At 50.9% G+C, this 13,820-nt stretch overlaps 1 protein-coding gene across 2 annotated transcripts in view; it reads right to left on the bottom strand.

Moving 5' to 3' along the window:
- CHCHD6 (coiled-coil-helix-coiled-coil-helix domain containing 6) overlaps window positions 1-13,820 on the bottom strand; it is a 249,618-nt gene that overhangs the window by 44,613 nt on the left and 191,185 nt on the right. For both annotated transcript variants that reach the window (XM_088021562.1, XM_028101543.1), the window contains one exon: window positions 787-857. In XM_088021562.1, coding sequence (XP_087877688.1) covers window positions 787-857 — 71 coding nt within the window. The remainder of the gene's footprint in view (window positions 1-786; window positions 858-13,820) is intronic.

Here is a 13,820-nt window from a genome sequence, read left to right as displayed (position 1 = left end):
GGGGAATCACCCTGATTTACGCCTGGGAGGGAGAGACCCTTGAGGGAGAAGGAGGGAGTTGGCCTGGTCCACAGAGACAACCCTCACACAAAGGACCCAGAGTGCAAGGCCCAGCTCTCCCTTCCACGGCACCCGCTGCAGACCGTCCTGTGACCTGCCCCTGCAGTAGGGTGCAATTGTAATGGACACACTGCATGCACCTGCCATTCCTTAATGTTCTGGCTCTGAAGCCTTCCTCACAGCACAGGAGCAGGACAGACTGGATGCTGGGACTCAGTGCTATGCGACCTCAGCCAGCCACCAGTGTCCCTGAGCCCCAGTCCTTTGGCAATAAAATGGGAGCTGCCCTGAGCATGTCAACATGCAAGAGGTACATGGCTCAGGGTCAGGCACACAGAGCTGTGCTCAGGAACAGGCTGCTCTGAAAACCACCTCCACAAATGGTGGGGGGGTGGCAAGGCAGCAGCACCCCTTCCTTGACTCCCCTGGGAGACTGATGGCCAATCCGTGGCCCAGGCCACAGTACAAAGGACCTGAAACAAGTCTGCCCGTCTGCCACAGCCCCACTCCCACCGCCAGGAAGCCAAGGAAGAGCTGAGCGCTCATTTGGCCAATTATAGATGACCAATGGCTGCCTCATATCCAGGTGAGAGACCAAGGAACAGATGGTTGTTTATGTTATTAGAGAAATTTGAAATTAGGCAGGTGGTGGCAGGTTTCAAGACATGTGTGGTGATTCTTACAAATACAGGCTAAGTTTACAAAAAATAATAAGCAAATTCTTACTTTATCGTGCCCTCCATTTTCGAAGCTGCCTCGTGGAATTGCTGTGAAGACAGTTTATACATCTCGGCATTCTACAAAGAGAAAAACAGAACTGGTTACCAGAGATTGAAATTTCCCTCTGGTTCCCTCATGGGAGCAACCATGTTAAAAATCGACAGATGCTAATTTCTTGACCAGCATCAAAGCAGATCAGTGAACTGATCCACAGCTCAGGTCTAGCTCCCACCCACCGTGGGTCAACCCTGGCTGCAGAATCCTAGAGTAGCAACGGCTGGAGGGACATGTAGATCCTCTGGTTTGTGGGTCAGCAATCCACCACTCATGAGCAAAACCTGGCCTGCCACCTGATTTTGTAAATAAAGTTTTATTGCAACACAGCCACACTCATGATTTGTTTAATCATCGTCAATCGCTGCTTTTGTGCTATAATAGCAGAGGTGAGTAGTTTAAACAGAGATTACAATACTTACTATGTTTAAAGAAAAAGCATACTGAGACTTGATCTGGTCCAACCCCTATTTTATAGGTAGGTGGACTCTGTTGCCCAGAGGTGAAGCAACTTACCCAAAGCCACATAGCAAGCGCTGTGCCAAGACCATAGCCCAGGTGTCTGGTTCCCAGTTGGGTGTATGCTCTGCTGCCTGCCATGATCACCGCGCTCCCTGGCAAGGTGGCTTCCTGTCCAGAGCTGCAGGATGGTAGCAAAGGCATGCACCTCCATCCCTTCTGAGGTTACCTAGTAAGTGTGTCCATACAGACCAGATTGGTGTAGAGAACAGCCCGGCCTTGCAGTAAGACAAAGCTGGGCTGAAGCCCTGGGGCCACCGCAGTGTGCCTCTGGGTAAGTTACTCCCCTTCTTTATGCCTCAAAGACCCAGAACCTAGCACTTTCCACTTGTTTCCAGAAGAGACCAATAAAAACACACCTGCTCACCTGACCTGCCACCACACTCCTGGTGGAGCACCCTGAGGCTCACAGTGGATAGACTGATTTTTTGCAGGAAGCAGTCTCAAGAATGAAACCCCAGAGGACAGCCCAAGACGGGCCGACAGTCAGACTTCCCAGGTGAGGGTGACAAGATAGCAGAGGTGCCATCTGAAGCCTGCCTACCCTTGCAGACCTGGGCCAGACCCTTTTTAGAACCTGTGTGTGTGGGAGGGGGGCTGCCCCTCTTTTACAGTTGGGTAAATGGAAGCTTCCAGCTTCAAGTGCCTCCCACCAGCATGGGTCAGTCCCTGTAAGAAGTTCAAGAGGCAGGTAAAGGGCTCCTGAAGTCATAGAGCCATGCCCCTGTGTATGACTGTCAAACTCCAAGCCTGGATCTCCCCACTCTACCATGCACAGAGATAGCCTGGCCCAAAAGGAACAATTTACTCCTTAGACAAAATGGGAAAGGTGACAGGTACCCAGATCAGAGCCATGCAGGGGAAGTGCCTTAGCCGCATGGCACCCCATCATCCAGCTGCAGAGAAGGTAATCAAGACAGGGGCAGGAAGCACCTCCCCTAGAGACCTACAATGTATCAAAGGCAGTTTGGGTGGGAACCTGGCCCTCATCCCATCCTGGTACCTGCCTCTGGGAAGAGTCAAGTGGGAGGGCCCACAGAAGGGGGTGTGCCTGAGGCAACACCTGGGGCCCATACCAGCAGGAGCCTGGGTGCCAGAATACTGCTATGGGCTGTGCTGCGGTGAGCCCAGGGCTGGGTCTTCAACCCCACAAATGCTGAGCGAGCCTGGCAGGTCCTCACTTCTAAACTGGGGAGATATCCCATGCCTCTCTCTGCCAGCCATCAGGCACAGCAGATGGGAAATGCAAACACTCCCAGCATACAACAGGCACAAAATAAATAGGGGTTCTCCTCCCCCCCCCCCCCCAGAACTGCTCTGGCTCCTTCAGGTCTTTGCTGACTCCAAGCCGCCCCATGTTCTCTCTCTGGAGTCCTGATGTTCCAGCCAAGAGATTATGATTTTGTCTCAACCAGTGTGACATTCGCCCAATATGGACTATCCTAGGTGTGGGAGTAAGGACACAGACATGAATTGGCTTGGGGCTTCTCCTCCCACTCCACGCAGATGCTCTTCTGTGATGTCCTTGATGGGAATCATTTACAGTCAGTCTGACCCTTCCATCCATGGGCCCTCACAGAAGACGGCATAGCCATAGGCCCACATTTCCATTTTCCTCGGGCATAGGCGGTCTGTGTTCTTTAATGAGTCACTTACTTCCTGGAGCTTATTTCTTCATGGTAAGACAGGGCTCCCAACTCCCTCACAGGATGGCTGGGAGACGGGGTTGAGTGGTGGTGGGCTCACAGTGCTCACCCTGCCCCCCATGGCATCACTGGACTTTCTGAGGTGGGTACAGGCCTTACTAAGCTCCTCCATCCGCCCCCAGTCAGTTCTCTTTGCCACAAGAGTCTCTCAGCTCCAGGCCTTCTCCTCTCTGGAGACATGTCGGGTCACTGTCTGCTAGGCCTGTGGCCTGTGGTCTGTCAATGTCCCTTTCCAAGGTGGGCTGCTGGGACCCCTAGGGCCTCGGTCCTGCCTCTGCATCTCCACATGCATGCGGCCCGGCCAGGGCGAGCTCAGCAAGCAGCTGAGTTGCTTAAGAGCTCAGACTGAACATGTGGTCAGCGAGATTTGTCACAGGAAGTGCCCACAGGCCAAGAAGTGGTTGTGATTATCCTGCTGCAGCTTCCTCTATTGTCTCTCAGAATGACTCAGAGGAATTCCCCTTCCTGTCGCGCCCGCCCTCCCCGCCAAGTCTGCCATGTCATCTGCCTGAGCAGACCCTGGGACCACGCACCATGGAGTGTCCCCTGTGTGGCTCCCCTGGTCCACCGAGGTCCTGGTCTGAGCCTTGGGGATGCTGAGCCCTCTCCCTGTGTCCACCAGGCATTCCTGAGGGTGCTGGAGTCCACTCAGACCCTCTGCCAGGAGGAGCAGGGTATTCTGCAGACCCCTGGACCATACCACCACTGTGGGCTTCTCTAAGGACTGGGGCCACCCATGCTCATATGGAGAATCCCGAGTACTAGGGGTTTCCAAGACAAGCACGCCTGCCCCCTAGCCTCACGGGGCTCCCAGACAACACAATGTCACAATTACAATGGGACGCTCAGCCAACTGTCCCATGTACTCAAAAAAGGACAGTTTGGCAGAGACCATCAGACTGGTTTCTTGGGAGCTGGCACTTGAATCAAGGCCCCAATTTTTTTTTTATATTAAACAGTGTTTTTGAAAAAATAATACTTATACATGGTTTAAAAGGGCAAAAGCACAAAGGGCAGAGGGTAGGAATACAGTGACCAGTAAGCCTCTTGGCCAGCCTGGACCCCAGCGCTCCCCTCCTGCACACTGCCCCCGTGAGCCAGTTCACCCAAGCACACCCCCAGCACCACAGTGGACACGACACCGCTCCTTGTTTCTTCCCTTCTCAGATGCCTCATCGTTTCACCTACTGAATAGTACTGCACAGTAGGTTCCATGATCACAAGTAATGCTGAAAGGCACATCATGGCATCTCTACCTTTGTGCACAAGTGAGCATATCTGAAGGGTACATTCTAGAAGTCAAACTCTTGGGTCAAAGGGTACATGCACTTTTAATGAACGGAGTCGTACATGAGCCAATAATGAGAGGGAGAGGGAGACACACCACACGTTAGATGCTGTAGTCTTAGCAGAAGCAAGGGAAGGGGCTGGAGACAAAGACAGCTCGGGACCTGGGCATGTGGGGTTTTCAACTGAAGGCCGGAAGGCAGAGGTTTTACTTTTTATGTGAGGGAGTGGCAGGAGGATGTGTGTTTCAGAGAACATTCTGGCAGCTGTGTGGACGATGGAGTGCGGTACCAGCAGAGCGCCTGGAATCGCCTGCAGCGTAGTCCCACAGGGCCTGGGGAGGCCTGGGCGCTGTGCCTGCAAGGAGCCCTATCACCCATTTAAACGTTGCAGGGAGATCTCTCTAAATGCACTGTACTGAATCCCCACACGCCAACTAGCACCCAGTGATCGTGAACTACTATCTCTGGGTGATCTTTCTTCCCCATTACACTCTTCAGATTTCCGATCTTGGAGCCCTTTCCTCCACCCTATAAACAGCTGCCCCTCCTCCTCCTCCTCCAGCTGCTCTGAATGCACATCTGAAACCAGAAGACCTGATCTCCATTAATTAAATCTGCCATTAAAAATTAAATAACGTGAGTAAGAAGGTGTGAGTGTTATCTCTATGGGTTTCAAAAGTCACAGTGTTTCTTCAATTACTTCCCAGGCAGTTTTCATATTTCATACTGTCTGATTTCTCCAAGGGCCTGGATTTGCGAGATCAAAAGAGAACGTGATGGTGAGGGGAAGCACGGTGAGAAGGCTCAGAAGGGGATGACAAGGAAACATGTTGCGGGCCACAGAAGTCATCCTGCTGCCCCCACTTGCAAAGCCATGAGGGACCAGAGCGGGGCAGGGTGCAGGAGCGGGGAGTCTGCACTAACCCGCTAGCTGGGCAGTGGAGCAAGCTGTGGCTGTCCTAGAACAGAAGACAACAGAGGTCAGCGTTATGACCAGCAGGGGGGTGGCTCTTGGGCCTAAAAGCCCCTCCAGGGGCCATGCAAACATGCACCCAAGCAACAAACACTCATACGTTGCCTACTATGTGTGTGGGCCTCTGCTGGGTGTCAAGGAGACAGTCCATGAGGCATTTCTGTTGGAGAGGAAAGCCTGAACTAAGGTCTAAGGACCATCCTGGGAACAACTGAGGCAGCTGGAGCAGCGAGGATGGGTATGGGCCCTGGTGTCAGGACGCGGCCCCTACAGCGTGTACACCACAGGCCAGTGCCCAGACCTCTGTGTCTGCCTCCTTCGCCTCTCGTCTGTAAAATGAGAACAATAACAGAGCCTCCTTCATATGGTTGTGTGGGAACTGGTATAGATGCCAATGAGATAATGCATATAAAATGCTTATTACAGTGCCTGGCACAGAGTAAACGCTCAGTAAGTGTTTTCAGAACTTAACAGCCAAATGCATATTAACCAACAAATATATTTGGAAGAGAGATCTGGGAATAGTAAAAGAGTAAGAGAGGTTTGCTTGAGGATGTAAACTCCACAGAGGGAGGGTTTCCCTGTACTGCTTACTGATCTATCCCCAGAGCCTCCAGCCATGCCTGATGCATAGTAGGCCCTCAGTAAAAATTTGTCGCGTGAATAAAAGTAGAGGTCAATACCATTAGAAAAGATGCAAAAACACAAGCGGGATGTGGTCATTTGTGTCATCAATGGAGAAAGTTTGCTTTCTCACCTTGTGGGCACCGAGGAGGGCACCATACAATCAAATGGGGACACGTCGCTCACAAGGCTCCACAGGATCACTGAGGCCAGGCGCCAGAGCAGGGAATTTCAAACAGGCTGGCCCCTCCATGCTCAGAGCAGTGCTTCAAGGTAGGAATGTCCACCCCTCTGCCACATGAAGACACGAGGCTCAGAGAGGCAGAGGATCCCGCCCTGGGGGCCAGAACCTCAACGGAAAGAAGCAGGACCTGAACACAGGTCCATCAGCCTCCCACTCAGTGCCATGGCCTTCCCTCTGTGCCTAGCTGTCCCCCCAGGAGAAATTTAACAAACCAAAGGCCATGCAGACAGGACTCAAAGCCAATGTAGAAAAATGTGAAGTGTGGTTTCCTGGCTGTCCAGTGCAGGGGGAGATGGCCAGCAAAATCAATGCAGGCCATGGAAGGGCCCAGAGGTGAGGGCTCAAAAAATCCCAGAATCTGAGAGGAAAAGAGTGAGGACAGGAGAGCCCCATGCCAAGGTGCTGTCAACATGGCTGAGGGCCGGTCATCCAGGGAGATGTGGAGCTCCCCGGCCTAATTACCAAAAGCTTCTCAAAGCTCACAGGAATGCTACATTTTAAGGGGAGTGAAAAAAATTAATGTATTCAGGATTTAAAGAATCTCTGACTTGAAAATAATAAAAAACACACAGAAGAAATGCATGTAAGTCTTTTGTAAAGAGTCAAATAGTCAACACAAAAATTTCTAAATCTCGGGACATGTGATCAGCAACATAGTTGGCAAAGAATGGAAATTCAGTTTTGTGAAATGGCTTAACATCTGGTTCCTGGTTATTTATGAAGTCACACAACTACATCTTTGTCTCTTTCCCTCCTCCTGGGTACCTACCAGCTCCCTACTCTGCTGTCATGGGAAGAAATGACCTCTCTTTCCAGACTTGCTCTGGCACTTACTTTAGATGGGGGTGCACAGACAACCATCTTTCCCTCCATTGCTTGCAACTCAGCAATGTCCATCTGGGTTCCTTCAGTGCTAGAGCTCCTTCTTTCCATGGTCTCCTCACCTCCAGGCCTACCATCTGAACTGTCACAGCCATCTAAGGTCAGGCCACCCCCAAGGCCCCCCACCCCCCAGGACAGCCCTATCTGGGATCTTCCCGGAATCCCCACAATGGCCCTACCTGGGATCCCTCATATTCCTCCCTGCACCCCACAGGACAGCCCTACCTGGGATTCTCCCTGTACCCCCCAGGATGGCCCTACCTGGGATCTTCCCTCCATCCCCCAGAATGGCCACAAACCTAGGGCTCCAACTTCATCTGAACCTTCCACACAAGTTATAATTCTCCACAACAGCTATCCTGACCTTAACTTGGTACCCGCCCTGAATTCCTACGGTGGGTATATGACTGTGTCTCAACTTCAGAGACCAGTGAGGCTGCTACTGGGCACCAGCAGGCACGTCTCTCCCAGGACCAGACATGCCTCTGTCTCTGCCCATGAACCTTCACCCCCAGAGGAGAGGCTACCATCCCTCCAGGCTGCTAGGTTCCAGGGTCCACAGTGGCATGGGAAGATGACTCCCTCTCCCTGAGCCTGGTCCTGTGAGGGCAAATGCAGACCCATTTTTCAGGGGTGCTCTGAGGGTACAGTGAACAATGGGTACAAGCTTGCCCAGCATGTCAGGGTTCATTTGTTTCTTACATTCATTCAACCAGCATTTACCGAGCGCCTACCATTCACCAAGTCTTGCTATGCAATCAGAGGGCACAGCAGTGAACAGGAGAGATGAAGTCCTTGCCTTCACAGAGCTAACAGTCTGGATATGGAAAAACAAGAAAACAGTTCTACTCAAAAATGTCATAAAGGCATGGAGCAGGTGAAGGGGATGAGGAGCAATAAGATGGGGTGGGAGCTATTTTAAATAAGTTGATCCAGGCCTCTCTGCCAGGGTGACTTGGGGCAGATGTGAAGAGGGAAATAAAATTCAGGGGAAGGTCCTAAGATGGGATTACAGACGACACTTGGCATGTTCTTGGGAGAGCAAGGGGAACATGGTTGGAAGATGTTCAAGAGAAGAACAGATGCAGGGAAAGGACAGGTTGGCAGGGAGCCACCGGCGGGTTTGATCAGGGGATGATATGATCTAATTTCCACTCTGGAAGGATCACCGGCTGCCGTGTTACAAAGAGAGTGGAAGCAGTGCCCCAAGGGAGTCGGTGGGTCATTTCCTGAGGGCGGGACAAACACCACCCGACATCGGTGGTGGAGAGTCAGCCTGTGGAGTCCAGAGCACCCAGGAGACAACCTGTGGGGGCACCGGGTAGGCTGCTAGGGTGTGAGGGAGGGCCTCAGGGCAGTGGCTGGAGCCTAAGCAAGGACTCCCGTAGCTTTGCTACAGAGCCTGCTCAGTAAGCCTTAGCTGAGCACTGAGATCCACCTTGGCCCTCATCAGAGCTGGGTCCCATCGGTCATAGAACCCCACTCTCAGTCCCTCTTTCCTTCTGCCAGGCACTGTGCTTCCTGAACTCTCCTCCTCTTGTGCTTTCTCATTAAGTCCACCCCCTACATTTCCTGCATCGACCACCACCACTACCCGCCCAGCGCCTGGATGAGGACCTGAGGCCCCTGGATCAAGCTGGCAACCAGATGCAGGAACCTCTGCTCCCTGCTTGTCTCTTGAGGCCCTTCCTTGCTTCCTATTGTCCCTGCTTTCATTCATTCATGACTATCCTACGAGGACATCCTGCACTCACTCGTACACCACATTGGTCCTCCTGCTACTTTCTCCCCTTGAGGCTTCTCCATGCCACTGTGGGAGCAATCCTTAACTATGCCTCTCAGCTTAAAACTTTCCATGTCCTGCCCTTCCCCTGTCTGCAGAGTGGCCTCTGACTCTCCCTTTGAGATGGCCCTTCGTAATGAACAACCTTGGCACTGCCCCTGGTGGGCTCTGCCCTTCACCTGAGACAACTCGCCATCTTCCAAGCCTCCATCGTGCTCTCTGTATTGTTTCTTCTGCCAATTCTACCCTGCCCTCCTGAGAAACTCTGATTTGTGCTTCAAGACCCAACAACATCCCCTCTGCTGGTCAGTGTCATTCCTCTCCTACCCCCCCCACACAAAACCGATGTTTCCCTTCTCGGTACTCTGTACCATGCTTTTCAGCAGCATTTCCCACAGCGTGAGGCAATCCTGTTAACGTGCCTGTTTCCCCAACTTGGACTGGGAACTGCATGAGCCTGGGGTCAGCTTTTTTACTTTATTGATTCATACTTGAATGAACAAAGGTCTTGTTATTCAGCTCACCCCGGACCTTGCAGGTCTCTGGATTCTGCCTGCTGCCTCAGCTCTGCTCTCATCACCTCTGGCCTAAATTAGCCGACGACTTTCTACCTGCTGGGCCTCCAATCCCGGGCCTAGCCTCCTAGGATCTGCCCTCCTCATGGCTGCAGGAACAGCCCTGAAGCAACAACCCATCATGTCGTGCCCCTCCCCTCCTCCACAAGGGCACCCCCATCCTGCCCTTCCAGGCACCCCACATTCCCTGGACATCTCCATGTCCTCTTTCCTAACACACATGGCTGGCTGCTATCTGAACCTTGCAAAGACGTGAATTGCTAATTAGTGTTGTGACAGTGGCTTTAGGTGAGACCCTCCTAGAAGTATTTGCATTTGTGAAAAGTCAGAGAGAAAAGATCCCTGTCTCTTTCTGCTGTGCCATAACGAAGAGTCTAAGGCTCAGAGCTGGGTTTTCTGGACCACACCTCTTCTCCTCTGTGTGTTTAGCTAAGCCTCCTAGCATTTCAGTTGCTTCTGGGGTGTGTGTGTGTATGTGTGTACTGCTGTGTGTGTATGACTGGGGTAGGATTTACCATTCTCCTTATAAGAGGGTGAAGAAAACAGAGCCCTAGGCATCTACATACACACAACACACACATACATGCGCACACGTAAAGCACTAGATAAATGTAAAGCTGTGTTAATCAGCAATAACTGTACAGGTTTTTTATAATTTTGATTTACACTGAATACTAAACATTAGCCACCAGACCTCTAGGTGAGTGCTGATCATCTAAGAACTTTTCTTTAAAAACATTTTTTTTCAAAGAATAGTTGAGCTGCAATATTATATTAGTTTCAGGTGTACGACATAATGACTCGACATTTATATACAGTACAAGATGCTCACCATGCTAATTCTAGTCACCATCTGCCACCATATAAAGTTGTTACAATATTATTGACTATATTCTCTATGCTGTACTTTCCATCCTGATCACTTACTTACTTTATAACTAACTGGAAGTTTGGGCTTCTTACTGTCCCTCCTCTATTTTGCACCCTCAGGACCCCTCTCCTCTGGCAGCAACCAGTTTATTTATGAGTTCCTTTCTTCAAGAGCTATCTTTCATTGTGTGGAGTTGAGGTGTGTCTGGGTGAGAAGACCCACACCTTTGGAGTCCTTGGTGATTTCCTGGGTGACCGAGGCTGGAAAGGACCAGCACGCCCCACAGGACACACACACAAGGTGTCCTGTAGTTCCCTGGAAGGGCCACAGCCCCCGCAGCAATCTATCAGCACCACACAGGGCTGACTCGACTGTTGGGCTCCTCACAAACAAGCCGGGGGAGCTATAGAAGGGGCCGGTCAGAGGTGCAGGGTCAGCTCCTATTTGAGAGTCTGAAGGGAAGATTCCACGTTACAGTGTTTAGGAAGGGACCAGAAAAGATTAATTCAGAGGATTGGGATTATGGAAGAAAAACTGCACAGCAGAAGTATGGTAAACAGTTAAAGGCAAAAAGATCAAAGCCCCATTTAAAGTAGTGTGTGAAAAAGATGTTTTAAAAAATGCCTATGGTATGTGGAAGGTTGAGTGTCTACCCAGACCCGATGCCTGTACGGGAAGTGTGGAGCCAGACTGAGGCCAGGAAGTAGATATTGAAGGAGAAAGGGAAGCAGAGAGCTTTAAATGGCTGCTAAATACAGAACGGCACTTAACCTAGATGGACAGAAGCCACGTGAGGGTAGACAAGGAGGGAATTCAGCGGTGTGCTTGCAGTAAACAGGACTGACAAGGTAATCTACCGCCGTAATCACTCCGTTGGCAGGATGTGGAAGGAGGCAGGGCTGTCCAGCTGGGCCGTGTTGCTGCTCCAACACAAAAGCTGGGCGGCCAGCCATGCCTTGGTGCTGCTGGTTAGTTGGTTTTTACATCTGCAGAAACATGTTTGGCTAAGTGAATACCTAAATAGTTTGAAAACAAAATGCAGAGCACAACAGAAAGTAAGAGAAATAAAAAAAAAACATGACATGAATTTTAATTCCATTTCTGTGACTTACTGGTGAGCTGACCCTGAGTAAAATTAAGAGTCTTGATACTGTGAATTGTTCGTTCTCTGCAACAGAGAGTAGTAGAGTAAAACTCTCAAACACAACGCCAGGGCTATGACCCCTCTGAGGCTCGGGGAAGAAAGAGGCAATGGGATGACATGGGGCTGTGGTATGGGCTCTCTCAGGACCTAGCGAATCAGACCTTCAGGTGCAGTACATGTAGGCCACAGTGGCATTAACCAGATGTTTCCACTCTTTGTGCTGATCCCTAAAGTTCCACGTCCAGATGAACAGCAGAGGCAGGGCTCTCAGCGGGGCACCACACTCAGCAATTCTGAGCATTAGGAGACTCTGCGCCCTCTGTGCCGGAGGCTGGCCACACACGCCTGAGAGCGGGCCTTAGTCCCTCTCTGAAGACTGCCACAAGAGAGAGAAGCTCCCCCAGGCAGGCTGCTACAAGTCTGCACCCCTTGCTCTCAGCTTAACCTCCACCTGGTCAGTCTGAGGCAGCATGGCACGATACAGCCTTGCAAATCAAAGGATGGCTCACGAACCAGCAGTGGCAGCATTGCTTGGGAGCTTATTAGAAACACAGAATACCACAGGCCCTGCTCCAGACCTGCTCTTTAGCAAGCTCCCAGGTGATCTGTGTGCATGTGAAGTTTGAGAAGCACAGGTGTGCAGAAGGTGGGCCTCCTATGGGCTTTGTTTCAATAGCATTATGGTAATTAAAAAAAAAAAATTGAATGCCCCTGGTTGGGTCCTACCCTCCCTAGGTCAGCACGGTCCTTATATGTCTGTATGGTTTTATACCTGCAACTCCAGAGACCTGAATTCTCACTGAGTTTCTGAAGGCAACTACACTGGGGCCCTTGGCTTGGTGTTTACACTCTAGGCCAGCAGTCCTCAACCCTGGCATTACAATCACCACGGCAACTTTATTATAAGCATAAGGCCTGGGCCCCCCCGCCCCGAGTCTGATGATCAGTCTGGGGTGGCACCTAGGCATCAGTATTTTATTTTTTTTTAAGTTTTATTTATTTATTTGATGGGGGGGCAGAGGGAGAGGGGGAGAATCCTAAAGCAGACTCCCTGCTGAGCACAGAGCCTGACTCGGGACTCAATCCCAGGACCCTGAGATCATGACCTGAGTCGAAATCAAGAGTTGGATACTTAACCAACTGAGCCACCCAAGCACCCCAGCATCAGTATTTTAAAGAAGCTTTCCCAAGGGATTCTCATGTACAGCTAAGGTTGGCATTCACTGCTCTAAGGCCGGGGAAACCTGAGCTGAAAACATGAGATTCAAGCCTGGCTTTGCCGCGTACTGTTCTGTGCCTTTAGCCAGGTTACTTAACATCTCTGTGCCTTGGCTTCCTCAACTACCAAATGAGGATGGTAACTACTTAGTAAGTGTGGTGCCTCCCTCAAAGGAATACAATAAGGATGGAGGGAGACAATGCAGGAGGAGAACGTGGTACAAGGCCTAGTAATGCAAGAAGCACTCAATGAATGTCAGTGGTTACTGGTGCCATTTCACTCTGGTCTTGCAGGAGAAACTGAACCCCCAGTTATCATGGTGCAACTGAGTCTTCTCTTACCAGCACCCAATCCTTCCTCACATGGCATGGTTTCAAATGTTCCCCAAATCCTGTGGGCACTCTTTGGAAAGGGCCTCAGTTGTTCCAGAATGTTCCAGAATGGAACGTAAGTCCAAGATAAGTCGGACTAGGGAGACAACTGCCTCTTCTCTCATACAGATTACACCTGCATAAACACGGTCTTAAACAACATTAACTTTTGGGATGATTCCATTTGAGTCAATTCTTGTTGGTGGCCTCTTTGGCACTCATTCCTTTTCTTCCTCTCCCAAGCTCCCAGTTTCCCTCGGGGAATGCATATGATTTTAGGGAAGCAGACCACAACCCCAGATCTGGGGGTGGCAGTGTGTGACTGAGGTCAGGCCAACCAGTGCATGCCAGTGGCCTGGACACAGGGGTGGCGAGGGACCTAATTCTGACCTAGTCCTGTCAGAATGAGTGAAACTTGTGGTGATGCCGGGAATTCTGAGAGCAGAGCTGGCATCTCTTGCTCTGGATGGTCAGAGGAGGGCAAACCCAAGAGAGTCAGGGGGAAGCAGGCAGAGTTTGTGGATGAAGCCCACCACAGAGGCTGTACCACTCTGGGTCTCCTGTTTCTTTGTGGGTTGAGCTAGTTAGAGTCTGGCTTTTTGTTTCCTGAAGCTGGAAGTATGCATACATCACAACCACTCTGCCACCGCTAAGCTATATCAGCACCTACCCTGAGCCAAGTGCTGTGCTGGGAAACTTACAAACAATATCTCAACTGCCAAGGTCACAGAGGTGCTAAGCAAAATGGCTGGGAAATTAGAATTGGGTCTTTCTAACTGCATATCA

Source organism: Eumetopias jubatus, unplaced genomic scaffold (genome assembly GCF_037043125.1).
Source record: "Eumetopias jubatus isolate StellerSeaLion01/CBP00866 unplaced genomic scaffold, mEumJub1_p1.0 scaffold_1, whole genome shotgun sequence".
Lineage (NCBI taxonomy): Eukaryota > Metazoa > Chordata > Mammalia > Carnivora > Otariidae > Eumetopias > Eumetopias jubatus.
Note: the sequence above shows the minus strand (reverse complement) of the source record. Positions and strands in the feature narration are given on the sequence as shown.